The sequence below is a fragment of the Pezoporus wallicus genome, unplaced genomic scaffold (assembly GCF_028554395.1).
Source record: "Pezoporus wallicus isolate ANWC-B61680 ecotype Strahan unplaced genomic scaffold, APGP_CSIRO_Pwel_v1 contig_2997, whole genome shotgun sequence".
Lineage (NCBI taxonomy): Eukaryota > Metazoa > Chordata > Aves > Psittaciformes > Psittacidae > Pezoporus > Pezoporus wallicus.
The window spans coordinates 488,780-514,241 of record NW_026637066.1 but is presented as its reverse complement, the minus strand read 5'-3'; the positions used below and the strand labels follow the sequence as shown (position 1 = coordinate 514,241).

At 39.8% G+C, this 25,462-nt stretch overlaps 1 protein-coding gene across 3 annotated transcripts in view; it reads left to right on the top strand.

Annotated features, from left to right (window-relative positions):
- ITGA2 (integrin subunit alpha 2) overlaps positions 1-25,437 on the top strand; it is a 71,098-nt gene extending 45,661 nt beyond the window's left edge. For all 3 annotated transcript variants that reach the window (XM_057403053.1, XM_057403054.1, XM_057403055.1), the window contains 17 exons: positions 688-891; positions 1,667-1,803; positions 4,321-4,460; positions 5,267-5,415; positions 6,450-6,560; positions 7,133-7,215; positions 8,016-8,157; positions 9,907-9,999; positions 10,554-10,630; positions 10,730-10,813; positions 13,618-13,720; positions 14,545-14,655; positions 15,162-15,266; positions 15,576-15,689; positions 17,928-18,017; positions 21,515-21,631; positions 22,396-25,437. In XM_057403053.1, coding sequence (XP_057259036.1) covers positions 688-891; positions 1,667-1,803; positions 4,321-4,460; positions 5,267-5,415; positions 6,450-6,560; positions 7,133-7,215; positions 8,016-8,157; positions 9,907-9,999; positions 10,554-10,630; positions 10,730-10,813; positions 13,618-13,720; positions 14,545-14,655; positions 15,162-15,266; positions 15,576-15,689; positions 17,928-18,017; positions 21,515-21,631; positions 22,396-22,485 — 1,950 coding nt within the window. In that variant the 3' untranslated portion in view covers positions 22,486-25,437. The remainder of the gene's footprint in view (positions 1-687; positions 892-1,666; positions 1,804-4,320; positions 4,461-5,266; positions 5,416-6,449; positions 6,561-7,132; positions 7,216-8,015; positions 8,158-9,906; positions 10,000-10,553; positions 10,631-10,729; positions 10,814-13,617; positions 13,721-14,544; positions 14,656-15,161; positions 15,267-15,575; positions 15,690-17,927; positions 18,018-21,514; positions 21,632-22,395) is intronic.
- Positions 25,438-25,462: the final 25 nt, after the last annotated feature.

Here is a 25,462-nt window from a genome sequence, read left to right as displayed (position 1 = left end):
TAAGGAACCCGGTTTTGTGTGCAGCTTGTCTGTGTTGCGCAAATAAGTTTTCTGGTCATTTTTCATAAATGACTTGGCCTGTATTTCTAAAATTTTAAGCATAGTATGATAACTGAGGTTAAAGATGAGAATGATACTTGCCAGAGAGCTGAATTTAAGCTAGTGTAAATGTGATTATTTAACTATAAAGATCTCCAATCTTTCTTTCTTTCTTCATTTGCACTGCAGAGGTCAGGAGTTTAGCATTTGGACACATGTTTTTTGCATTAGTTTAGTTAGGAAATTCCATTTCTGTTTCAAAGAATTATGTCCAGTTACATAATTTCTATTCCCTTTGCATAAAAATTGTAATCCAAAACTGGAAACTGTATTTTTCAATGTATTGTGAAACTTTCAGAACAGTCAGATGAGGACAGCGAGAGCATTTAAGCTTCATGCATATGGTTATATTTGCTGTTAGTGCTTTGCATAGCATGCTTTGATTTTGCTGTGTAATGCTTGCCAAGATTCTGGGACATAATGCAAAGTGAATGGACAATACAATGGGGAAGGAATTCAGGGTTGAGCAGTCCAGGGGGAATGTACTGGAAAACAGAAACAAGAAACAATGCACATAGATACTACTCCTTTGTCTAATCTGGTGCAATGATAGTGATTTTGCTGTTTCTTCTTTTTCCTTTTTTAAAGGGAGTTTTGGATCAGCAAGCACTCTTGGAAGGTCCACAGGGGTCAGAAAATGCTCGCTTTGGATCAGCAATCACAACACTTGCAGATATTGATTTGGATGGCTTTAACGATATTGTAATAGGCGCACCACTGGAAAACCAAAACTCTGGAGCAATTTACATTTACAATGGATTTCAAAAGACTATACGTACCAAATATTCTCAGGTAAATAGCTTTGTTGCATAATGCTGTACTCAGTGCCTTTAATTCTGCTAGATGCAAACAGAAGGATTTTCTGTCAGTTGGCTATTATTTCATCCTCTTAAAGGACTAGTGTTATTTTCCTGGTTTATTTCAAGTTTCGTGCCTCAGCCCATTCTGGTTGATGTTGTGGTGCTTATAACTGAAGCATATAGAGGAAAAGATGCTCCATCTGAGCCTCTTACCACTTTTGGTGTCTGTGTATGAAGTAACCTAATTTCCAATGCAGTTTTGGACATCCATTATTCAGGTTTTTAGAGCTGATTTACAGCAATGAAAATTAAATAAATCCCAGCTCTGTAAATTATAAATATGTAGTATTAAATTAAAATACTTTCAAGAGCCTTTGCATATCCTATATGCTAATATAATGGCAATTTTAATGTCACTTTTCCATGCAGACTTTCTAGTTGCAGAAAGCATTTGTTAGAAGTTCTGTTAAGCTTCCTATTCCTTGAGTTGCTCAATGTAAGATTAAAAAGTTTCCAGTAAGTACTAGCTGGCATACAGCAGTCAGTTAGTTGATCTGCTCCCAAGACAGAAAAATCCAGTCCATTGTCTGCTCCAACAGAGGAGGAAAAAGTGCTTAAAAGCATTGGAGAAAACATCCACAAAAACACTTCATTTAAACAATACATTGTATATACAGGGAGTGTGAGTGAAAATCTGTTGCTTAGGCTACTATCTACAGACTTAAGCATGCTTGTGGCAAACTCAGTATCCAAACTTTCTTCCCCAGAAAATTTTAGGATCGGACTCTGCTTTTGGACAACGGCTCCAATTCTTCGGAAGATCAGTAGATGGCCATAGAGACTTAGATGACAATGACATTACTGACTTATCAGTTGGTGCTGACGGAAATGTGATTCTGCTATGGTTGGTAAACTTTTTTAGAAAGGAAGTGCTTAATGATTCAGATGCAAGTTGAGCATTTAGTTAATTAAACAGCAAAACAAACAAACAGCTCTTTTATTCCATGTGTTCAGAGCTAACACACTTAACTGCCTCACCAGTGCTGTCGTAGGTATCTGAAAAACACCATTAGACTAAACCTCTTTTAAGCATGTATCATCAAACCATTGAAAGCCAAGGCAGCATGGGGAGGCAGAGCTAGGGCATTCAAGGAAAGCCAGATGGCAGAGACTGCCAGGAGTGTCCTGGGCCCAGGTGAGGAGGGCCAGGAGACACCCCTACCTGCTGCTGCTGCTGTGCAGACACATGGTCCATAGGGAAGGGGCAGCAGCAGGGAATAGGGCTTGCTTGAGAGTTATTTGTGGATCCATTTTGTGGGTAAGGAACTGGCTGTATGGTCACACTCAGAGTTGTGGTCAATGGCTCAATGTCCAGCTGAAGACAAGAAATGAGTGGTGTTTCTCAGGGGTCAGTGCTGGGACTGATCCTGTTCAACATCTTTGTTAGCGACATGGACACTGGGATTGATGTGCCCTCGGCAAGTCGGTCAACAACATTAAGCTGTGTGGTGTGGTTGACACACTGCAAGGGATGCCATCCAGAGAGACCTTGACAGGGTCAAGATGTGGGCCAGTGCCAACCTCATGAAGTTCAGTTAAGGCCAAGTGCAAGGTCCTGCACAAATACAGGCTGGGCAGAGAATGGATTGAGAGCAGCCCTGAGAAGAAGGAGTTGGTGTTTTTTGATGCAAAGCTGAGCATGAGTTGGCAGTGTGCACTCAGAGCCCAGAAAGCCAACCATATGCTGGGCTGTATCAAAAGGAATATGAGCAGCAGGTTGAAGGAGGTGATCCTGCCTCTACTCTGCTCTCATGAGATCCCACCTGCAGCCCTGCATCCAGCTGTGGAGCCTCCAACACAAGGGGAACCTTGTGGACCAAGAACAACATGACCTGTTGGAGTGAGCCCAGTGGAGGGCCACAAAGATGACCACAGAAGGCTGTAGTACCTCTCCTAGTAAGATCAGCTGAGGGAATTGGGCTTATTCAGCCTGAAGAAGAGGCGGCTTCAGAGACCTTATAACAATCTTCCAGTACATAAAGGGCCTACAAGAAATCTGGAGAGGGAACTTTTTACAAGGGCATGTGGTGCCAAGGAGAGGGTAGATTTAGATTAGGTATTAGGAAGTTCTTCCTGTGAGGGTGGTGGGGCACTGGCAGAGGTTGCCAAGAGAAGCTGTGGCTGCCCCATCCCTCACAGTGTTCAAGACCAGGTTGGATGGGGCTTGGAGCAACCTGGTCTAGTGGAAGGTGTCCCTGCCCATGGCAGGGGATTGAAACCAGGTGGTCTTTAAGGTCCCTTCCAACCCAAACCATTCTGTGATTCCTTGTAACAGCAGGTTGTACTTCAGTAGCCATAGTGGCTTTGATAGCCGAGCCTGAGACAGGTGTTACCACTTTCCAAACAACCTGCATGAACTTTACCAGCTGGCAGGCTGATATGGGGGAGAGGCTAACCTTGTAGGGTAAGGACAGAAAGCAGTGAAAGAGTTGGCACTTATTTCTGGCGAGAAGCCCATCTTTTCTGGCCTTTGCCAGAGCAATCTGAGTACTTTCAGAAAATAAAGAAAGGCTTCACAGAACCCAAATCCTCTGCCTCCCTAAGTACTGTGTGTTTTCCACTACTTGCTTGAGAAGCTAAATTAAAATACAGCTTGCTTTACTATCTGTCACCTGTCTTTTCACCTGAGACTCCCCACTGTAAGAAGAAAAAACATCACTAAATTGCTACTTATTTCATAATGAAACAAGATTATCAAAAATGGTCAGTTTGGACCTTCGGTCCACAATAAAATGCTGCTGGTGGGCATTTCATTAAATAAAATGGTGCTCCTTGAAGTACCAGAATTTTTTTTTTAGATTTGATTAATGAAGATGCTCATTTTTCTTTCACACTAGCATTTGGTCTGATTAATGCATTTCACTTTTGATTAAAGTGTTTGGTTTGGTTTTTACATGCAGGGTTCCTTTGAAACTGTTTTTCAAAATCTTGATTAATTACATGAAATTTGTTTTTCTGGAAAATTAGATTATTAATTAAACTAAAGCATTACCTTATTACCCTTCTTCACCCTCCCAGAAGAGGTCAGTAACTTCCCTAAAGGAGCAGAAGGTTGCTTGTTAGGCAAACAGGACAAGGGCTCTGTCCTCTGTTATCTTCAGGGAAGGATTAGAACATCAGGATAAACACATTGATTATCCATTAATTTGACATAATGAAGTATTTATTGTCATTACCGAAAGCTATTTTATTAAAAAAAAATCACTTTTATGCAAAGAAAAATAATTCTACCAGTGCCATTAAAAGATTTTTACATTGGGACCCAAAAAATACTTACATTTACAGATAGTAATAGACAACAGCTTCTACATTACCCAGTGCTCTTGGCAATGACATGCAACCTTTTAAAAATATTTTTCAGGTCACGAAGCATTGCAAATGTGTCCATAATTGCATCATTTAAACCTGAGAAAATCAGTCTGCTGAACAAGAACACAGAAATAACTGTCAAAATATGTTTTCAGGCTACATTTAGACCTGCTAAGAGAAATAATCAAGTGGGTAAGAGTATTTCAATGACTTGTCTTATTTTTTCAAAAGTCCATTATTCAAATGAGGAGTGGAAATTCTAAACACATATTTGAAGGTCAAGAAAGGCAAAAGCAGTATCAGACGCTAGAGAAAGTGTTTTTAAGGCCTACTTTAATCACTGGCTCCATAATCTTTGAAAACTGAGGAATTAGCAGTATAAAGTAGAGCTGTATCCTTGCTGTTCAACAAACCCCAGAACAGGTCATTAGTGAGAAGATGAACCAAATATTTTGGAGACCAACACTGGCGTCTTATGAAGCTATTTAGTTAAACGCCATGGATAACACCAGTTGGACTGTTTTGGTGCTATGTATAGTGCTTTTAGGAACTTATGATTTGATCTGTAAAATAACAGTGAACTTCCACAGCATATTAGTCATAATATGAGCAGAAGAAGACAGAAATTATTATGTGATTGAAGAGAAGATGCAGATTCTTTACAGTCTCCTCAGAGTTAGCTTAATCCTGGCCCTGCTGCTTGGCCTCTTGCCTCAGCTGCAGACTCAGACATCTGCACTGGAGACTGGATTGATTGTCATTTAATGTGCTGTCTGTGGATGAGAAGGATTTAAACCTGGTTGACTGCTTTGAAAAGCACAAGAGCTTTTTTTTATTTTTTTTTTTCATTTTGAGACTGCTCTGTGTGCAGCAAGCTACGAAAAAAGTAAAATATTTAGTGTGGTTTGGAAAGCCTGGTCACTCTGTAGCATTAAGCGTAGTAATGAGATCATAGGCAGTCATACTCAGCAAAGAATGTACTGTTGTTCTTCTTGTAGCTATAAAGTACAATGCAACACTGGATGCCGATCTCCAGTCCTCTAGAGTGTCTTCTAGAGGATTGTTCAAAGAAAATAATGAAAGGTACATGCAGAGAGATCTTGTGGTACGTCATGAGACTTGTGTTCATGACATCTTCAACGTACAGGTAAGTGCAATTGTGACAAAAATTATCAGAGGAAGATGATGATGAAATTTTTGTCTGTAAGATGAAATTCATGTGTGGTGTACTCAATGATTTACATTTCTGAAATCCCCCACAACTGAAAAATACTTAGTAAGATTTTGATTTCAAAGAAATTAATAACTGTCAAATTCAGCACAGCTTGTTAGGATAGAAGAGGCAGTTCTTAATTATGTAGTTCAACTCTGACAAAACACAGAGCCCTTCGTCCATAGTTTCAATAGATTTTACTTTCCCTCTGTGGAGTAAATTCTTCTGTCAGAACATACATGCGAATGTTTTCTCTCAAACTAACAACTTTTCAGGCAGATTTCTGGTGAATGCTAGCTTCAGGCATATATATCTAGGGAAAAAATACAAATAAGCAAGTCTCCATCTTTCTCTAGAACCAAAGACTGAACACAGCCCTGAAAGCTGCTTTAAGTTGTCTGCATAATCCTAGGTCCAGTAGAGGACTTCAATTCCTGCTTTTCTTTGCAATGCAAATATCTTCAACTTGATCACATTTAGTGCTGTTGTGGAGCCATAGGGCTAGGCAGGTATTCATTCAGTACTAAGAAACAGAGGAGACGAGGTATATTGTGTTTTGGTGTTGCTCAGGCCCAGCTGCTCTCTGTGATAAGGCAGAATGGAATAGGAATTTGACTTCTGCAGCCAGGTGAGAATGGAATTCAGCTGGTTCTGGCTTTTGAGGACCAGCTTCTGCAACAGAGAATCTGCTTGTTCCTTAGTTCTAAAAGTGACTGTGCTGAATAGAGCCTCCAGGGGTGATGCTAGAAAAATGAATTCTATCATGGAAGTGGCACTAAAAGCAGTTTAGCAAGACGAGCCCACACTTGGCAATCTCAGAAAATTATTTCAGTCAAGAAATGTAGCTTTGTATTGTTGCTTTTGTTTAGAGGAAATATTTTACTGTGCATTCTCAATTTACAGTAAAATTACCAATTTTACTCTGTTTGCTGTGCTGACAGCTATCATTTGAACCATATGTTTTACAGGAACCTTCTGATGCAGTGAATTCACTTAGTTTGCGCATTGACATTGGCCTTGCAAATCCTGTGTCCAGCCCTGTCCTTGATATATATTCTCCTGCATCCGTGGCCTATAGCGTAAGTATGCAATGTTGCTATCGAAAAATGCATGACTGTACACATGTAAATAATGTGTGGGCCCCGCAAACACCCGAGAGGTACATGTAAGTGAAAACCGGTGTTCTAGTTAAGTCAGTGGTCTGACAACAGGCACCTGAGGGTGTTCCCTGGTTCATTTTGTACCTTTGTCTATATTGCTTGAGCTTGCTTACACGCGTCAGCCACCATGGCTGATCAGCCACAAGCCTGTTGATTGAGCCATGTCACTCTTGATGTGCACTTCCAGGTGATGGCAAAGATGAACTATTTTAGGTTAGCTTATCCTACACTAAAGGAATACATAAAAGAGGGATGAAACCCCTTTGATTACATCCTGTTTGTCATGGGTTAACTGTTTTTATGGATTGGTTGAGGTGTAATAACATGTTAGTGTTAACTTGTTCCTGTGTCAGTATTTAATGCCCTTCAGAGGGATTTTCTTACCTGCAAACCAAGAATGTGCTTCACCTCAAAAGTGTTTGCACTCCACTATCAGCACACAATTTTGAGAGTTGAGCCCTGTCACTCAGGAAATGTTTTGTTTTTCATAGATTCCGTTTATTAAAGACTGTGGTGAAGATGAACTTTGTATCTGTGATCTTGTTCTGAATGTTCAGCGGAAGGCGGATGATGGGTAAGAGCTGAATCAGTGGAATTGTGTCAGGTGTTAAGTTTCCATCAGCTGGTTTTCCTGTAGGCTCTCAGTGAATTTCTAGATGAGAATGTCTTTCTAGTTCAACATCTACTTAGAAATGGCAGGGATAATAAAGCATTTCTGTCTGAATATCTAATCAAGAAAAAAAGAGGTATGGTAGGAACACAGATATAGGAGCAGGATTCTTGTCAGCTTAGATAAATCCAAGTTTTGCTGCCTTAGGTATGAGGACACAGTGAGCATTCAGAAGATTCATGGCTGGCTGGCTGCTGCTGGAACAGGGAGCAGCAGCAGTGATTGCTGCAGGCATCTTGGTCCCTTCTGTGGGGAGCAGAGAGGATCCTGCAGCAGGCTGTGCCACTGAGGAGCCAAGGTCAGCCATTCAGTTAGCACATTTTCCAAGTCCATATGCAGATACATGTGTACATGTGCAGCATGCAGAAAGACAGGGCCGGCTTTTCCTGGAGCTGCCATCCTAGCCTGACACCCACTCTCTAGCCACATTCCCATGAGGGCAGAGCCCTTGAAAATTCAGCAAAGTGATTTTGACCATACATAGTCAAGGTTCTGCACTTTGAGAAGACACAAATTCTATTTGGTTTTAAGAAACACCATCACAGAGTCTCTTATATCAACGGGTTTAGAAAGCAGAGTGCGTAGAATGGAGGAAATGTCCTGTTGTGCTTGTTATTTGTTGTTGGCTACAGGCAACACATTTTTCATGATCCACAGCTGTTCTAGTATCTCTGTTTACAACAATGGACTTTATTTTCCAACAGCAAACAGCAGTTTGTTGTCAGCAGCAAAAACAGAAGGCTAACGTTCAGTGTAAAATTGAGAAATAAAAAGGAAAATGCATATAACACCAGAATCCAGGCTACATTTTCAGACAACTTGTTTTTTGCTTCATCGTCTTTACCGGTATGTGACACCCAACCTCACTGTTTCTGCTATTTATGCTAATTTTTAAGGTTCTCAGAGAATTCTTACTTTTTTATTTCTAGTAGTGCCTATCCGAGGAAAGAATGCATGTGCAAACCTCTCTCCCAATTTATTTTCTTGGATACAGAATTATTCCCTTCAGCATATCAGTTTATTTAGGTCAAGGAGAGACACTGCCAACTCAGCATGAAAGTTGGCAACTCGTTGAGTTTGACCTCACCTCAGTATTTCAGTCATCTTTTCCTCACTTCAGGCCTTGGCACCCACATCTTCTACTTGACTCCCAATAACATGCCTGAATGCAGTTGCTGTGCCACAGGGAATTTGTATTTGATAAATCAAATATGCAGCATCGATGATGCAGCCTTAAAGCACAGACTTTGGATCTAGAAATAGTGTTACTGCCAAGGCCATGTGTTCCAGCCATACAGTGAATCATATTGAAATGATTGCTGTACCAGAAGCTCTTCTTCTAATGAATTTTGTCTTAGAAAAGGGAAGAGAAAGGCATTATACATACTATTTTGGGAAATGCAGTAAATCTATAATCTCAGCTGTTGCTTCCAAACAGTTAATGAAGGATGAAGCCTGCACTTCAGTCCTTGGTTTAATCTATGATCTCAACTGTTGCTTTCAAACAATTAATGAAGGATGAAGTCTGGACTTCAGTCCTTGGTTTATGTGGTCAGGCCACTACTGGAGGAGTGCGTGATAATCCTAGGGGTGAAATCCAGAGCTATCCCTATAGTAAAGAGAGAGGAGGGATAGGAGCATTCATCACTGCCCCAGAGCAGCATTCTCCTGAACAATGAACTGGCAGAAGTACTCCATGCAGCACTGAGGGTGCCCCTCTATCTTCCCATCCTGTTATGCAGCAATATTGCTTGTTCCACTCATGCCAAAAGACCACACTGGAGCTAGGATTTTCTTTTGCTTTAAAATCACATTTTTTTAGAAGTATTTCATCCTGTAAGTGAGGACCAGAAATGTACCTGCTTCAAAGCAGGAATAAAGGCATAAACTGAGAATGTATGGAGGGGTTTGGGGGTTGCTGGTTTTGGGGGTTGTTTTTTTTGTTTGGTTGGTTTTCTTTTTTTTGTTCTGTGTTGTTTTTTGTAGTGTAATTCCTGAATGGCAAATATCTGCTGGGATGCTCCTAACAAAAGGCAGTGCATTTTAATGAATTATTTTTAAAGTGATGGTAACTGGTCAGGTCTACAAGTTTGTCTTTGATGTAGAATGATGACACGCTAAACGTTCTGCAAAGTAGTATATAAACTTTTATGTATTGTAGATTCCCCTGCAAAAGGTATGATAGGGTCCCCTTCTGCATACTAACTTCTACAGTGAGAGTACTTAAGTAGCCCTCAGGTCATGTAAATATGTCTGGAAAAGTTCTGTAAAAATGCTGCAAAAAACCATGGTAGGAGTTAACGCTAGAGTTGACTTGTACTCTCCAGCCAGTACTCTTTCTTCAAAGCCCAGCACAAAAGTCTAAGAGCTCACAAGAAATCACATGGGACTGGTCCCACCTTTCTCCAGCCTCTCTCCTAGCACTGCCTGTGCTCAACCCATCTGCCGTGTCTCAGGAATTACTGCCATAATACCTATTTATACTGCTACTACTTAGCATCATACATGCCCTGTTAAAAACACAGGCTGAAAACTTCCCCTGTTCTTTATCAAAACCTGATACTAGGATGACTTTTCTGTCTGTTTCTTCTGCAGAATGATGGGACTGAAGTCTCGTGTGAGACAGGACCAGCACAAAGTACAGTCATTTGCCAAATAAGCTATCCTGTTTTCAGAACAGGACAACAGGTACATCTAGCACGTTTAAATAACCTTGAATGATACCAAAAGCTTTTTTGTTATTTTCCCCTAAATCTGCATTTACTGCTGGTGAGGCTTTCTTAGATATGGCAACAGTTAACTTCCATTTGGGTTTCAGAGGCATTAAAAGAAGCAAAGTAAGGGCTAAGCTTTTGTGACTCTTGCCAGACCAAAAGAAAAAGCACTCCTGAAGCACATTTGTCACTGCCCACAGCTTTCAAATGCTGCTGTAGCTTTGTGACTCTTGAAAGGTGAGGGTTGAGGGCAAAACCAGAGAGCATCACACATAGCTGCCTGATCATTCCACTCAACCCCGTCCTGTTGCACGAACCTGGGGTAGCTCCTTCTGCTCTGTGAATCTCATCCCTTCAAGAAGGCAGTATACTTTGACAGGAGATGGGTGGTTTACACAGCAGAGAATTCAGATACAGATGATAAAATTCTAGATTGTTGCACATACAAATAATTATGTTGCTATTGGGGAGTCCTTTGGATGTTGTACCACCAACTCATTTACCGTGTGTTCCTTGCCTCTTCCATAGGTATCCTTTGATATTAGTTTTGATTTTAACCTGAAAAATCTTCAGAATGTGACAGTTCTAAGTTTTCGTGCATTGAGGTAAAGTATATAATAATATGAAAGCAAGTTAGGTATTAATATCTCTTTTGTATAAAATTATATTATAAAACCTGACTTTAAATGTGTTTTGATGAACAGTGAAAGTAAGGAAGAGCAAGAAGTGGACAACCGGATTAGCTTATCAATTCCTTTGCGATATGATGCAGAAATTCACTTCACAAGGTATGCTGAATAATGCAGAATCACTGTCACTTTTGCTAAGGCATTTGAATAAAGTAACAGTATTGAAAGGCCACTAAAAAGACAGTAAAACTTTAATTTTGAAATTCATAAGCAATTCCCAAGACATCAACAATAGCAGAATTTTATGTTCTTCTGATAAACTTACATGTAAAAAAAATGGAATGCGTAGTATGAAATCACAGAACCATGTTTATCTCTTCACAATTGTTATAATGTTTATGCAACTAGAAGTGGTATAAAACCGAAACAATACTTGTAGTTTTGATAATATAATTAGTATAAACTACATAATAAGGTTGGGCCTCTGGGCTCAAATGTAGCGACATCAGATCAAATCTGGAGTTAAAATGATCAAAAGAAACAAAAGAACAACTGCAAAAAGAAAAAAATGCCCCAGGAGAAAAAAAAATATTAATGCCCTTGAAACCTCTTATCTTCAGCCCTGGAAACCCCTGGTGATTTGGGATGCACTGAAACAGTAATTAGTCTATTACTGTTCCAAACAAGAATGATTTCAGTTACAGTTAAATCAAAACTGAAACAAAAATACACTGGTTTGACTCTCAGATCAAGAGAAAATATTTTTCTTTTCATCAAAGAAAAGATGTGTTTCTCTTTCCCAGTTACTGAATTTCTAGGATAAACTACACATAGTTACATTTGATACACTTGGTCACCAATTCTTGGTGAAAAATTGCTTTCCGTTCCAAAATTTGTAACCATAAACTGATAGAAAATAAATAGTAATTATTCAAAGAATGACAAAATTGAAAAAGAAAGCTGCTCCAAAATGTACATTAACAATAAATTCAGGAAATTAATATTCAGAGATCACCATAACTACAAGAACTGTTGGCTGCATAGGATGACATGAGCAGGAATAGGGACCATAGTACAGATTAGTTTAATAACCTGCTGTGCAGCAGCAGATTCAGAATATTCGAGGCCCAGCATTCATCACAGCTAGGTACACCAATTCTGGAGTCATGCAGAATTTCTCAGATTATTTTACTTGCAGAGAAGCATTTGTGTCAGCAATGCAAATTATTTCAGCTCCCTGAGAAAGTTGCACAGAACTTCAGGAGAAAGAGAGTATTTGTTACTGAAGTTTGCAGCAGCACAAGAGAATACACATCATCTGTACAGGGGAATAGTACAGTAACTTAAGCAGCCTCCTAGGAAACTGAGGTGGTGCAAACCTGAATCGGCAAATTTAATTAGCTGAGAAATATGAACAGAAACTCAATGCTTCAGAAAAGGCCAGGCATGGAATTTATAAAAGAGTTACTCAAACAAAAACAGGGGGTTGAATTTGGGTGCATCTCCCGAGTAGGAGAAAATGCAATTTCATATGCAAGTCAAGGCATGAAGGAATTCTTACTGCCAGAAAAGGATTGTTATTCTTGGAGACAAACTAATTTAGAAGAATTAAAGGAAATACACATTAACCCAAGGTGTAATTTTAAATGCTTCCCTTAGAGTTAGCTCATTTTTACACTCTCCCACTAGGAAATAACTATCTGTAGGTAGTTCCTTCTTAAGGCAGGTAATATAGCCAGAGACCAATCTCTTAAAATACACAGGTTGAGAAAAAAGTGCTGTCTTGCTGAAGTGAAGCTCTTCTAGGGAAAATTTCCTAATCTGAGTTTCCAGTAGAAGGGGTAGGAATCAGTCTTACCAGTGATTCCTGCAAGGACAAGGAAGCTGATACTGCAGTTGTGGAAGGACTGGAGATTTGAGCCATAAGGAGGCCTTGTGCAAGTCCTTTCAAGGAAAAGACCCCTTGGAGGAAGTATGGAGGACTGAAAAGGATCCACAGTGCAGTATGGAGGAGCACATTAGATGGGGAAGAATGTCTGAGACTGCACACGTGTTAATTTGGGATTGTACGCATAGATGTTACCCAGGTTAAACAGGGAGAGCGGCACTGGTAAGGAGTATGGATATGCACCTTGTGCTACAGGAAGAGCTTATGTAACAATCATGATAGCCCCTGCTCCTTGTTAAGTCGCTCCTCAGCTTGCTTTTTGACTGATCAAATTAGCCTCCTAATGAAAGCTAATGAAGAGTTGGCACAGTTCTGGGATGGTCCAGTGGAAAAGCTGCTCGCAGATAGCAAGCACATGGGTCAGATGCACTACACAGGGATGCTTTCATTGTCATTGAGAATGATGCCAGCTGGCTGAGTCTCTCAAGCATCCACTGGCCCTCACACACTTGCAATGTCATGCTGTGGTGGGCTGCAACCACCCTCCCATTACTTTGGAAATTGTGTATTTTGAAACCCATAAATACTATAGAAAGTGGCCCAAAGGAGACCAAGGGCACACAAGCAGTGTGCTATATGTGTGTCCATATCCAGGCAGTGTGGAAACAAGCATTAGAGCCCAGGGTCTCCCTCAGAATCTGCAGGTATCTGCTGTTACAGATGTACCAAGAGGGACAGTAACGAGGCCCTTCCTGAGGAGGGAGGCTGCTGCAAGGGTGAAAGTCACAGTGTGTGGCAGGGTTTGCCGTATGGCACTGAAACACTACAGGATGCAGGAAGCAGACCCTACGTCTCACACAAACCTCCTGTCTTACCTTCACATGCCTCCTCCAACTCCAGGCTTCAGTACACCGTGTAAGTTCTCACCCAACTTTGTAAAATTCAAACAGCAGTACAAGTGACCGATTTTTCCTTTGACTGTACTTCTAACCTGTTTCATGAAGGCACATCCAGTAACATATGTTTTCAAAGCAGCTGCCAGACTGAAATGGATTGTCTTATGGTTGTTAACTAGGCTTGCCAACATCAACTTTTATGAAGTATATTCTGGTCATAACATTCCTTCCACTGTGAATAATTTTGAAGATATTGGCCCCACGTTCAACTTCTCAGTTAAGGTTAGTAAATGTTTCTGGTTCAAGAAGCTGCCTTACCTCCTCCTGTAGCCTGCTCCGAACATGTAATTGAATGTAATTGAAAAAACTTTCCTGATTTCATTGCCTGATTTTGATGGTTTTTAATCAGTTAAAGAAAAAAAAATAAATAGCTGGGGGATAATTGCTTACAGTCTTTATGAGGTTAAGGATGAAATTTGCACTTACTGCACAAGAAGAATGGAGGAGGGATTGGTTCTGCACTGTTTACATACTTAGGAGATGGTTAATGCTTAACTTTAAGCCAACTTGGACTGCTTTTTTCACAGAGTGTATTTGTCTTCTGCCAACTTCATGAGGAAAAGCAAGTCTTCTCAGGCTTGGACTTTGAAACTTTGGAAGTTTAGCAAGGGTTAAGTCCTCAAACCAGATACAGGAACTAGCTAGATCACAGCTTTTATTACAAAAGTCAGAAAAACTTAGATCTGCCACGTAGAAGAAACTTATGTTCCATTTACATTCCTGTAACTGCTACTCTAAAGGACTAAATAACAGGTCTGTTGGCTGTGGCAGAGTATTTGCTTTTCAAAACATATTTCATGCCATTAATATGAACTATGTATTAAGGAAATGGTCAGGGACCTTAAGCTATACAATATACTTTCTGCTTTACTGTTGGCATAATGTAATTACTACCCTAGTAAGTGTCATAGTACAAAAAACGATGTGCAAAAGAAGTCCAGTTCTTCCATACTTATCCATGATTTCTGATTTTCTTGTTGTATCAAGTAATTTATGCATATGCAAGTATAGCTATCTGAATAAACTGTGAGTTATTTGCTTTGCAGGTAACAACAGGAAGTATCCCAGTAAAGATGGCATCTATAAATATCTGTCTTCCAGAATTCACCAGCAAAGACAATCCACTGATGTACATAACTGCAGTCACCACTGATGAAGTAAAGAAATTAATTACATAAACTGCTGTGTTTGGGGGTTTAATCAGTACCATGAACATCAGTTACTTCCCTCATGGTGTGGCTGAGCTCCAGAAAATCTATGCCCTTTCTCTTTGTTCCTTCCTCATAAAGGGAAGGAGGAGGACCACAGTGTCATCAGTATACTAATCTATTACGTGGATTGTCTTTACAGTCCACAGCTGACTTTTCATTTTATTCTGGAACTTCTCCAAGTTCCTGGGAATGTTATAGTAAAAATGGAATTTTTAGATTGAGACAAATCCTACAGGTCAGCCTATGGGGTGGGGGGGTGGGGGGAATTACCGTATGACCCATTTAATTCTGTCCAAACCCACATAACAGTCTCTTAGTTTCCTTAAGTATCCAGTGTTATATAATTCATAATCTAGCCTTTCACAGCTGCCATCTCATTCCACAAATGTGTATGATGACTACAAACTCCTGAGTATGATGCCATCCAGTTTAACTCCTGATGTCTTTCCTAGGCCAGAGGTGTTACTTGTCAAGCTCAGAAAAATCCACTGCAGATAGGGAAAAGACCTTATTCTGCATCCTTCACAAAAGAGAACTTCAGAACTTCGAAAGAACTGGTGAGTAAGACTAAGTGCTGCAGCACCACAGGTCAGGGGCATAGAGCCAATCCTTAAGAGCCTGCTGCTGTACCTGTGGGTACAGCTGTGGTGGGGGGTGGCCTTCCTCATTCACACTGCAGGAGTGCAGCCTGTGGGTGGTCTCACACATACTGCATCTACCTTAGATAGAAGAGAAGGTGCATGTTCTTCACAGCCAAGCACTTTGTATGCAGCACAGAATGGCAAAGGCAAGTGCAAAAGATATTAAAAGAATGTTTGTTAAAGTGTATTTTTAACACATGCTCTCCTTGCTATTTCCCCTGGAAGAACTGTAAGAATGTGAAGTGCAGTACCATCACATGCAAACTGGAAGATATTATGCTGAAGGGAGAGTACTTTGTGAACGTGTCCACCAGAATCTGGAACGGAACATTTGCTGCTGTAAGTATTACCTGCATCTTCATGACAGATCCAATACTCAAATATTTCCTAACACCTGGTATTTTTCAAAGTGCAATAAAGAGACCTTCCGATCTAGAAATACCCTCCTTTACTTTACATGTTGTGTGTCTTTCCAGATTGAAGACTTGAATCTTAAAGTAGGTATTGAGGCTGCGTAATGGAGCTGTTAACCTTCAGTCCAGCATAAAACCTAAGAAAATACTGTGAGAATACAATCTTAACAGCTGAAACAAAACATTCTCTGCATCTGTTAAATTCATTCAAGGGCAACTGCAGTTTCCACAAACTCAACATAGGATAGCAAAGTACAGTATCATAGCCTGGAAAATAATATTCTTTTAGCTTTTGAACATCACAGCCTACATAGTGATCATTTTCAGTCATATCAAAAAGCCTGTTAGTGTGGCCAGTTATATCTGCAAGAAAAGGTGTGGAAATTTTTTTAATTGATTTTTTTGTTTTATTAGAATTGCTGTCAAGTAAACAGTCCTTGTTTAAAGACCTACAGGATGTTTAAAAATCTCCATCAATAATATCTTGACTTTCCTAATTCAAACTACTGTGTGTCCTCCAGGATGTAACTCATGAATTAACAGACTTTTGAAATGAGACCATGTTTGCTCCTTAGCTAAGCAACCAACCAAACTGTCTTGGAGTTCTGGGTTTGCCTACAGCATCAGGAACATGACACAGTCTCCTTAGTTTGTCTGGCGAGTCTTATGGCAGGTACTGACGTTTAACAGCAGGGCTGTTGTCAGCTTTAGCGTTCAGCTCTTAAAAGGAAAAGGTCAGATTGATAATGTAATACACTTATGCAAGAATGTGAAAGCAAGCATCTGTCTATCTTTAAAATTCATAGTTTTCAAATTAGCTGGGTCAAGACTACTTGTTAGTGCTGTCAGGTACACAGAAGGTGGAGACCTGAATGAAAGGTTGCTAACCTCACATAAAGGTGGGTGGAAACTCTTTGTTTACCACTGTGAGATTGGAAGAAAAAATCATGACACAGTTTTCCTCTCATGTTACATGTTCTTGGTTTCAATTTGATTGTCAATATTCAGTGCAAATAATAATGCAAGCGCTCTAAAATGCATGTAATCATACTTTTTATTTACTGTCAGTTGGTCACTGTCCAAGAAGGGGATAGCAGGCTTGCTGGTACCAGCTAAGCAAAGCAGAGAAAGATGCGTTTAGGAATTAATGAGGTGCTTTAAATAGTGATTGGGCAGGTTTCTAAACATTTAAGAGTGCAGAACAGACCACTTGGGCAGATGGCCACGGTGCAGGATGATCTATTCAGTCAGTGTGCACTGGCTCCTGCAGACCCACTGTTGTGCACATCCTTTGTTTCAAGCCCGCTGTACCTAGTCCTGCCACAGAGAAATGGCTGAGGAGGCAAAATGACTGAGCAGGCACTGCATTCGGTATGGTTGGTGAGTGCTGTTGGACTCCCACAAACCTGAGGCTATTCCTGTTGGTGTTGTAGGAAATGGGGCTCTCCATGCCTGCTGCATGGGGAGAAGAGCATGACTGAGCTGGCAGTGTGCACAGCTGTGCTTCTCTCCTCATGACACATGCACAGAGGGCAGTGGGAACTGGCACAAGGGCCCTTTTCAAATGGGAGTAAGATGGCTTAAGATTTTTGTCATCATCTTTGTTTAAGCTGAGGGAGTGATGTCAGAATTTGGGCAGTGGAGAGGAACAGATAATGATAGGAAAAAATAAATGGAGAAAAACAGAAGCACTGGATGGGGGAGGGGGGGAGGAGGAAAGGAAAGAACATTCAGTTTCCATTTCAAAGGCCAGAGATATATCCCCATCTGTATTTGCTGCTGAGCTCTTTCTTTCTCCCTGTTACTTTACGCCCTGTCTCTTCTGAGCTATCAGCAGTGACAGCTTTGAAATAACTAAAAAAATGGATATAGAATCAAGTCCTTCTTTTTGCATGAACTGTACGTTAAAGAAGAAAAGCCAATTCCCTAGTTTCATTGCAAGTAAGAACAGCAAAATTAAACCTGGATTACCGATACACTATTACCTTCATTGACCTGTTAGCTTGGGACCAATAAAAAGACCATTTTAGTTTTCTTAATACTGGGATTTTTTTTCTGATTCTGAAGTCTTCACTTAAAGGTAGAGAATTATTTTAGGACGTCTACATTCTAATTGATTTGCCCTGTAATACAGCTTTACATTTTTTATAATTTTCTCTTTCAGTTAACTTTCCAGACATTACAACTCTCTGCAGAGGCAACAATCAATACACATAACCCTGACTTATTTGTAATTGGAGAGAATACTCTAACTGTAAGTGACAGATAAGTATATTTTTTCAAATTCTCTATATTTTACTAGTTTAAGGTGATAATATTTAATTTTCAGTGTCCTTTAGGAGTACATGGCAAATTACAGACTCTGATGACATTTGATTACATTGAAGTAATGTATCCTTTTGGCTATAAACAACCTCACTTAAGTTACTAAAATATTTTATATATAGCCAACTGCTATATAAACCAGACTTAGAATCTGCAGATTTCAGATAGCTTGTAGAACTATCAGCAAAATTCAGAAACTTCTGAAATTTATTTAGCTTCCTGTTCATGGAAAGATCAAAATTTGGACTTCTTTCTGAAACAGAATTAATTGTTGTACATGAGTGAGTTCTGGGAAACATTTTCACAAATCTGATTTGTAGTCTTACTTCTGTAAGTGCATTTAGTTTGATATTTGTAGACAGATGTTTGGCACAGGTCTCCAGCAAATATCCTTAACTTCATTTGTAAAAATATGTGGAGTATTTTTTGCATTTGGAATGGCTGTCATATGGACACAGCTGATCTCAAAAATATCTCCAAACAACTGCTTTATTAGTGTAGAATTCTTCTTCCAAGGTTTTCATCTACCACATACAAACATAAACAATACGTGAAGAATACATTAGTGCTATCGTGCTGTTGTAATATAAAGATACATTGTTCTCTTGGCCTATCTAGGAAGGAGTGTTCTAGAGGAACACTATTCCATTTGTAATATGGAGTTTAGATTTATTTTTACAGGATTTACCCGCCTGCTTTATCCATAGAGATAACCAAGGCCACTGAAGACCAAAATGCAAGTTAGTCAAATCTGTGAGAATGTGGAGCAATTCATAAGCAATGGAAAAATCAGTTAAATATGTACACAGGTAGTTATTGGTTGATCTAGCTTAATGCAGAAATAAGAAATTGTTCAATACTATTTTTGACATTGTTTCCTCATGGATCACACAATTTCTTGTGAAGAACCTCTCAACAGACCTATTTGTATTCAGGGAAACATCCAATGCCTGAAGAAGAAAAGAGAATATGTGTGTAGCTCTGGAAATAATGTGATGGTTTTTGCAGAAAAATTATATGCCTGCGTTTGAAGTGTCCTGAGTGTCTCAGATTTGTGGCATGGTATTATTTCTGCTAAAGGATGAAACTCATTAATACACAATGCACAATACACAATTAATATTCCAATTAATTGCACAGGATGTTTGGGTCATAAGCTATGTATTACTAGGTATTTTTCCACACTTGATGCTGCCAAATTTACATTACCAGCAGCTCTGTTAGTGATTTCAGGAAAACCAGAATTTAATTATTCAAATGACTGTTGATTAATTCACTTGACAAATAAAAGGCAATTCCTCAGCCAGCCATTGAAACATCTGCAGCTGGGACTTTTAGAGCTCTTAGCTGAACAGATCCTGAAAGTTATCCACAGGGCTCTTAAGAAACACAGTGGCTTCTGGTGAGTTTTACAGCCTGATTCTTACTCAAATGCTTCTTTCCATTGAGAAGTCTTGGAAAATGTGCCAGCTGGTGGAGTTATGCTCTTCCTAGGGCAGACAGTTCGCTTTGACACTGCAGTAATGAAGTCAGTACCCAGCACTGCATATAATTCTTGTGACAACAGTGACACCCAGTCTTTGCCATTCACACTTTCTTGGGAACAGGACAGTGCAGAAGTGACAGTGCAGAAGCAATCTGAGTTTATTTCCCTCCTTACACTGTTATTTCAGACCAGGGTGGTAGGATTCATTGAAGTTAAAATCTACATTAGTCATCCACATCAGAGTTAGCCCTTCTATAAACCCTAATCTGCAGAAAGGCAGAAAGAATAGGTATTTCTAAGGTGCAGTTCCTCTTATCCTAAAGACAATTTTGAAAAGAGTAAGTAGGGTGAATTAGGTCCTATAAAAGCATGTCCTTCTCCATTGGAAGCTAAGGAACCATACTGTGTACATATATATATATATATAAAACAGTAGATGAGGTAAATTGCACCTGTGATGTCTTACTGACCACAGTTTAACTTCACAGAAGATACTTGTTCTTGCACATTGACTTACCTCTCCAATAGTTCCACTTCACTATTAATCTAATGGAGAAAGCATTACTAGGCAAACTGCACATACATATGATATTGGCTGTCTAGTTTGGATGAGTTGGGTTGCTGTGTAGCCAGATGGATTAATATTGCCTTGTTATGCTATGTGGGAAAGCTGTTTAGGTACCTTTGCGTAAAAGCTTTCAGATTTTTTCCAAGTTGGAAAGGACTGCCAGCTGGAGGACAGAACATTAACCTGCTATAATCATCATTATGGCTATTTGGTTAGAAAATACACAAAGCCATCCTGCCTCAGTGAAATGAATACACATAGCCACGCCTAGCACAACACTGGAGCCTTCCAGCAGAAATGACTTAAATCACTGAGATGTCAGTCCAGCAAGTTTCCCAGAAAGCTTAAGATTAAATTACACCAGACAAATTCACTGAGCAAGCAACCCTGAGAAAGTAAACCAGTGTGACTTCTTTCATCATGTTTCAGGAAGGAAAAAACCTTCATGCTAAATGCATGTCATTCCAAGATTAAATCCAAAGATTTGACAGTTCATAAATATTACAGCAATGTGTCCCTGAGCAACCATGTTATACCCAACTATGTAGTTGGTCATACCCAATACAACTAGATAGGGTATCACCTGAAAACTAACTTCCAGACACCATATGCTGTCCTGGGAGCTCTCTGGTATTGCTTGTTCAGGAAGCGTATGTGTGCTAGAAAGACTTCTGACTTGTTTGACCCATACATCTTAACAGAAAAATCATGCAGTTCTCTCAGGAGAACACAGATTAACATGGAAAGACCTAACAAGTTGTTAGTGGCTACCCAGAAGGTAGGGACAGCAGGCAGAGGAGGCACTTGCCCAGCAGGAGAGGAGAAATTTCAGCAGTTGCAGTGAGTGTATGGTGGTGTCTGGCCTCCATGATTAGTGTTGCCTTCTGCAGCTGCCCACCACAGGTAATAGGCTCTGACAATGCTCCACTGGAAGTAGGTGTTCTCCACCTGATGCAGCGGAAGTCTGTTTTGAGCAGATGGGGCTTTACACCAGCCTATTCCCCGCCTGCATGTAAGCATGTCTGGCTTACCTAGTGATGGTGTGTCTGGGCACTGTAGAAACATCTCTGAAAGACCTCCCGTTACTGGAGAGGCAGAAAGCTTGTAGGAATACATTGCTTCTTTGCCTGTTGTTTATGGTCAGGAGTGATGAGGGCCCCTAATCCTGAACTGGCACTGCCATGTGTCATAGTGGTGCAACCAGGTACCTGCAGACACCAGTGAAAGGGCTGTAACTGCCTGTTGTGTTCCAGGTGTTGATCCTGGAATGTGTGCAGTCTAGCTATGCTTGATTAGTGAAGTATTTGACTTACAAATCCTACTTCATATGCAGTTAACTTTAACCCCTAATGCACAATCCCTCTGTTTTCAGATCCCAGTTACAATAATGAAGCCAGATGAGAAAGCTGAGATACCAGTTGGTGTTGTTATTGGCAGTATATTGGCTGGACTTCTTCTGCTGTTAGCATTGGTTGCTGTTTTGTGGAAAGTAAGTAGGTGTTTATATTATTAAAAAGAAAAGCAGAGGGACAAACGCATTTGGGCTGTTTTCTTTGGAACTTCTGGTTGCTGGAACAAAACTGCAAATGCAGTTTGGTGGTATGAATAATACTGTATTGGCATCACACCCTTGATGGGAGCATTTAGAAGGGCTTTAAACATCAAAATTCTGAAATGGGTCCCCATAGAAATTGGCAATGCGAAGGTGATAAATGATTTTTCAATAGTTCAAAACAGGGGCTGTGGCATTGTTCTTTCTTTTTGACACTGCCTGCCTCCTTCTGTAAGTCTCCAGCTGGGGTCTGAACTCCCATAACATTCCCAGTGGGCAAGGCTGGGGAACAGAAGCAAGGAAGGAGAAGATATACACTGAGCAGAGAAAAAAAGAGAATAAAGAAGGGTGAGGACAAAAGGTCATTTACAAAGGATACCAAGATTAGGAGGAGAAAGAAGTTCTTCCATATGCCAGGGCATTGGTGTTTGAGGGGCTCCTTGGTGCTCCAAGGAGATGCTGGCATCTTGGCAGGGAGTCAGCTGGCTAATCAGCACTGCTGTTTTGACATTTAGTTTCACCAGGCAGGAGTTTAAGGCCAGCTCCTTTTATTTTAGAGTTAGGAATTGTCTACAAATCAAACACTGTATGTGTGTGCATGTACACATACGCATTTCTACCACCACACTGTTTAGCTTAGCTGAGTAAAGTAACCATCAATGACTTACTGTGATGTGGTGTTATTTTAATACTTCTCACAGCTTGGCTTCTTCAAGAGACAGTATGAGAAAATGACACAGGATATAGAAGATGTTGATGAAATTACAGAACTAACAAAGGACAAAGACTGAAGAAGATGAGTTACATGGATAAAGAGATCTGAGCCACCAACATTAATTGTGATCCAGTTGCTTCTTCAGCTGGAGTGCCTTAAAGCTTAGTAACATTTAAACATTTTTAAGAAAAGTGTCTTTTTATAGATGAGAATATTTTACAAATTCTACTCTATTATAAGAGTAACTGCAGGACAGTTTGTTGGTTGTTTTTTGTTTTTTTTTTCTCTTTCTTCCCCCAAAATGATTTATAGTGCCTTTTCTTGGAAATTTTTGCCTTTTAAACAAACTTAGCCCTTAGAACTGGCAGGTCCGGAGTTTACAGTAACATATTGTGCCAGCAGTCCTTCTCCTCATCCACTGCAGAGTGAAACAGAGCAATTTATTTCAGATTATTGTGGAATGGCATCAGTTCGTAATTCAGTTGACAAGTACCATATGTGTAAAGGACATTTTCTATTAAGTTGATGATGAATGTGTGGTGAATACTGCTTCCAGACTGGGAGAAGAAAAGTCATTTTTTTCATTGACTAGCTCCATCCTTATTGTCTTAGAGAAATAATTTGCACCAGCAACCCTTTGTTTTAACTAATCTATAAAGTGGGAACTGCATATGAAGATGCCTGTCTGGGTGCTACAAGACAACTGGATGGGCAAACTCTTCCAAAAGTTCACTGTATTCCTTGCACTAAGGTCACAACTACATTACTGAATATATTGTTTGGGGGAAATACTGCCAAATAGTATGTATAGCTGCCTTCTGCATACTTTCTCTCTGAGAAAAAAAAATATTAATTTCATAATTACAGCATGTTTTCTGAATGTTGTGATTGCTTTTCAGACTTAAGCTTGAGAAGCACTACCACTACTGTTACACTGGGCTTTAAGCTCACAGTCCCTCTGACGTGAGTTTGGTTAGGTATGCATAAATAGGGAAGACAGTCAAGATCTTGCATTTCAATTCTGTAATGAAAGATTCTGCAGGACTTGACTTAAAGTACGGAGTGAATTAAAGGGGATGATCACTGAGGAAGTATGTGCATTAGGACAGGGGATATTGAAGATCTAAGCTCTGTAAATTGTTTACTGCACTTGTTTCTTTAGCATCTCAGTGCCCTCCAGGAGACCAAAGTTCAGTATAACATTCTTACCTGTCACATTTTATTTGGTCCCTCATGTTCATGCCATGATGAAGTTAACTTATGTTTTGTACATTAAAGTACTGTAATGCTCTGGAAGGAGCTCTGAACACACCACTTGGGTGACTGTGTTGGTTACACACCTCAAGTTTATCAGGTGCCATTAATGCTGCTGGTTTTAATGAAAGCTCAGTCTTAAAAAGGCACATGCTGTAAGACTGGTAACAGTCAGGGAAATTGGCATTTTGGCTGCCTGTCTCTCTCATGGCTGGCATTTATGCTTATAATTGATTGTGAGAGAAGATGTGTGTTTTGTCTTTATGTACACTGCCATGCAAGTGAGATTGTTTCTAAATTACTTGAAGAGTAAAACATTTAAATGTGCCTGAATCAGAATCCAAAGTCATGTTTTCTTTCCCCCAAAACTAGATTGTAATTATGCTTAGGCACCTTTCAGATTATTTTCTGAGGGACTCGTCAAAAACTAGTCTTGCGATTGTTTCAAAGTTTTACTCAGTTTCTTTTGAGCAGTAATCAGTTGGGAGCCAACCATCTCTTTGGCAAATAATAGCTTCATTTGCAGTGACAGCTGGATTGTGATCAGTGTACTTTTATATGAGTTTGGGATTTGTGTTGTAGCTATGAAATGTTATGTTTTGGGGTGTTTTGTTGTTTAGGTTTTTAACATTTTGAAAAACAATCCAGATTCTAATCTTGACTGTCAAGCAAGACTGTTGCCATCAGTTGAGTTTATGCCCAAACAATTATTTTAAAAGTTAAAAAAAAAAAAAAAGTATGCAGCAATTTCATTCAGCTAAAAAATAAGCTCCTGACTTTATAATTATAAACCCTGAGGGCAGATGCTCTGAAAGAAAAGATAAAAAATTGTCTGCCTCAGTTCATGTATAAACTTGTGTGTGGAAGAAAACACCCTATACCCCTATGTGTGGGAAGCTCCTTCATAACCAGGGTCATGCACTGCAGGCCCAGAGGGGGAATTTCACAACGCAGCAGATGGCAGCATCCTTCACTTCTGGTGCCGTCTGCAAGGGAAATGGAGGTATCCAGCCAGATTTCCTTCTTCGACCTTCAGTGGGAGGTTCAGGTCAATATCTGACATCCATCTTTTTTGGGGATTTTACAGTTTATTAGTTAGGTAGCAATGACGCAATTCACCAGTCTTCACTGGGTTTGCTTTGTCCCAGACATGATTTTCCCCCAGCCTGAACACAGTACTTTTTCCCAAAATAAAGGGAAGGCATAGAAATAGGTAAGGTTTTTGTATCCTAACCACTTCAAGTTACTAGTTTATTTTTCTTTTACAATTAATACTTAAATGGCTAGTTCAGTTTATGTAATGGTGAGTTTATTGCACTTTTAACTTGGCACAGCCACAAATAATGCTGGAAATATTATGTATATTTTGTATTATGTGCAAGGGGTTTGTTGTTGGGTGTTGTTTTTTTTTTTAGGTCTACTTTTCTAAATCAGCATTTTACAGGTGAAAAAATATTCTAAAATGCTGAGCTTTGGCATGTGCTCCCGTTTGTGCTTGCAGCAAGAAAAGTCAGGAATACCTTCAGCAGACTCAAGTTGGATCTGATTCTGGTCTTGAAGTCTAGTTGCTGACTTCTTGAAGTACTAATCAAGTCCAAATCAGACTTAGTTCCATATGAGTACATGTATAGATTTGGGATGTACAACAACATTTGTAGTCAACTGACTTCTAAAACCTAGCATGTAAGCTCTATGGGAGCAGGGACTGTACCACTGCAGTGCCCACCTGAGGGCCCAACAGTGTTACTACAATAAAAACAAGAATACTGCTTAACACAGACTCATTTATTTTTTCAAAC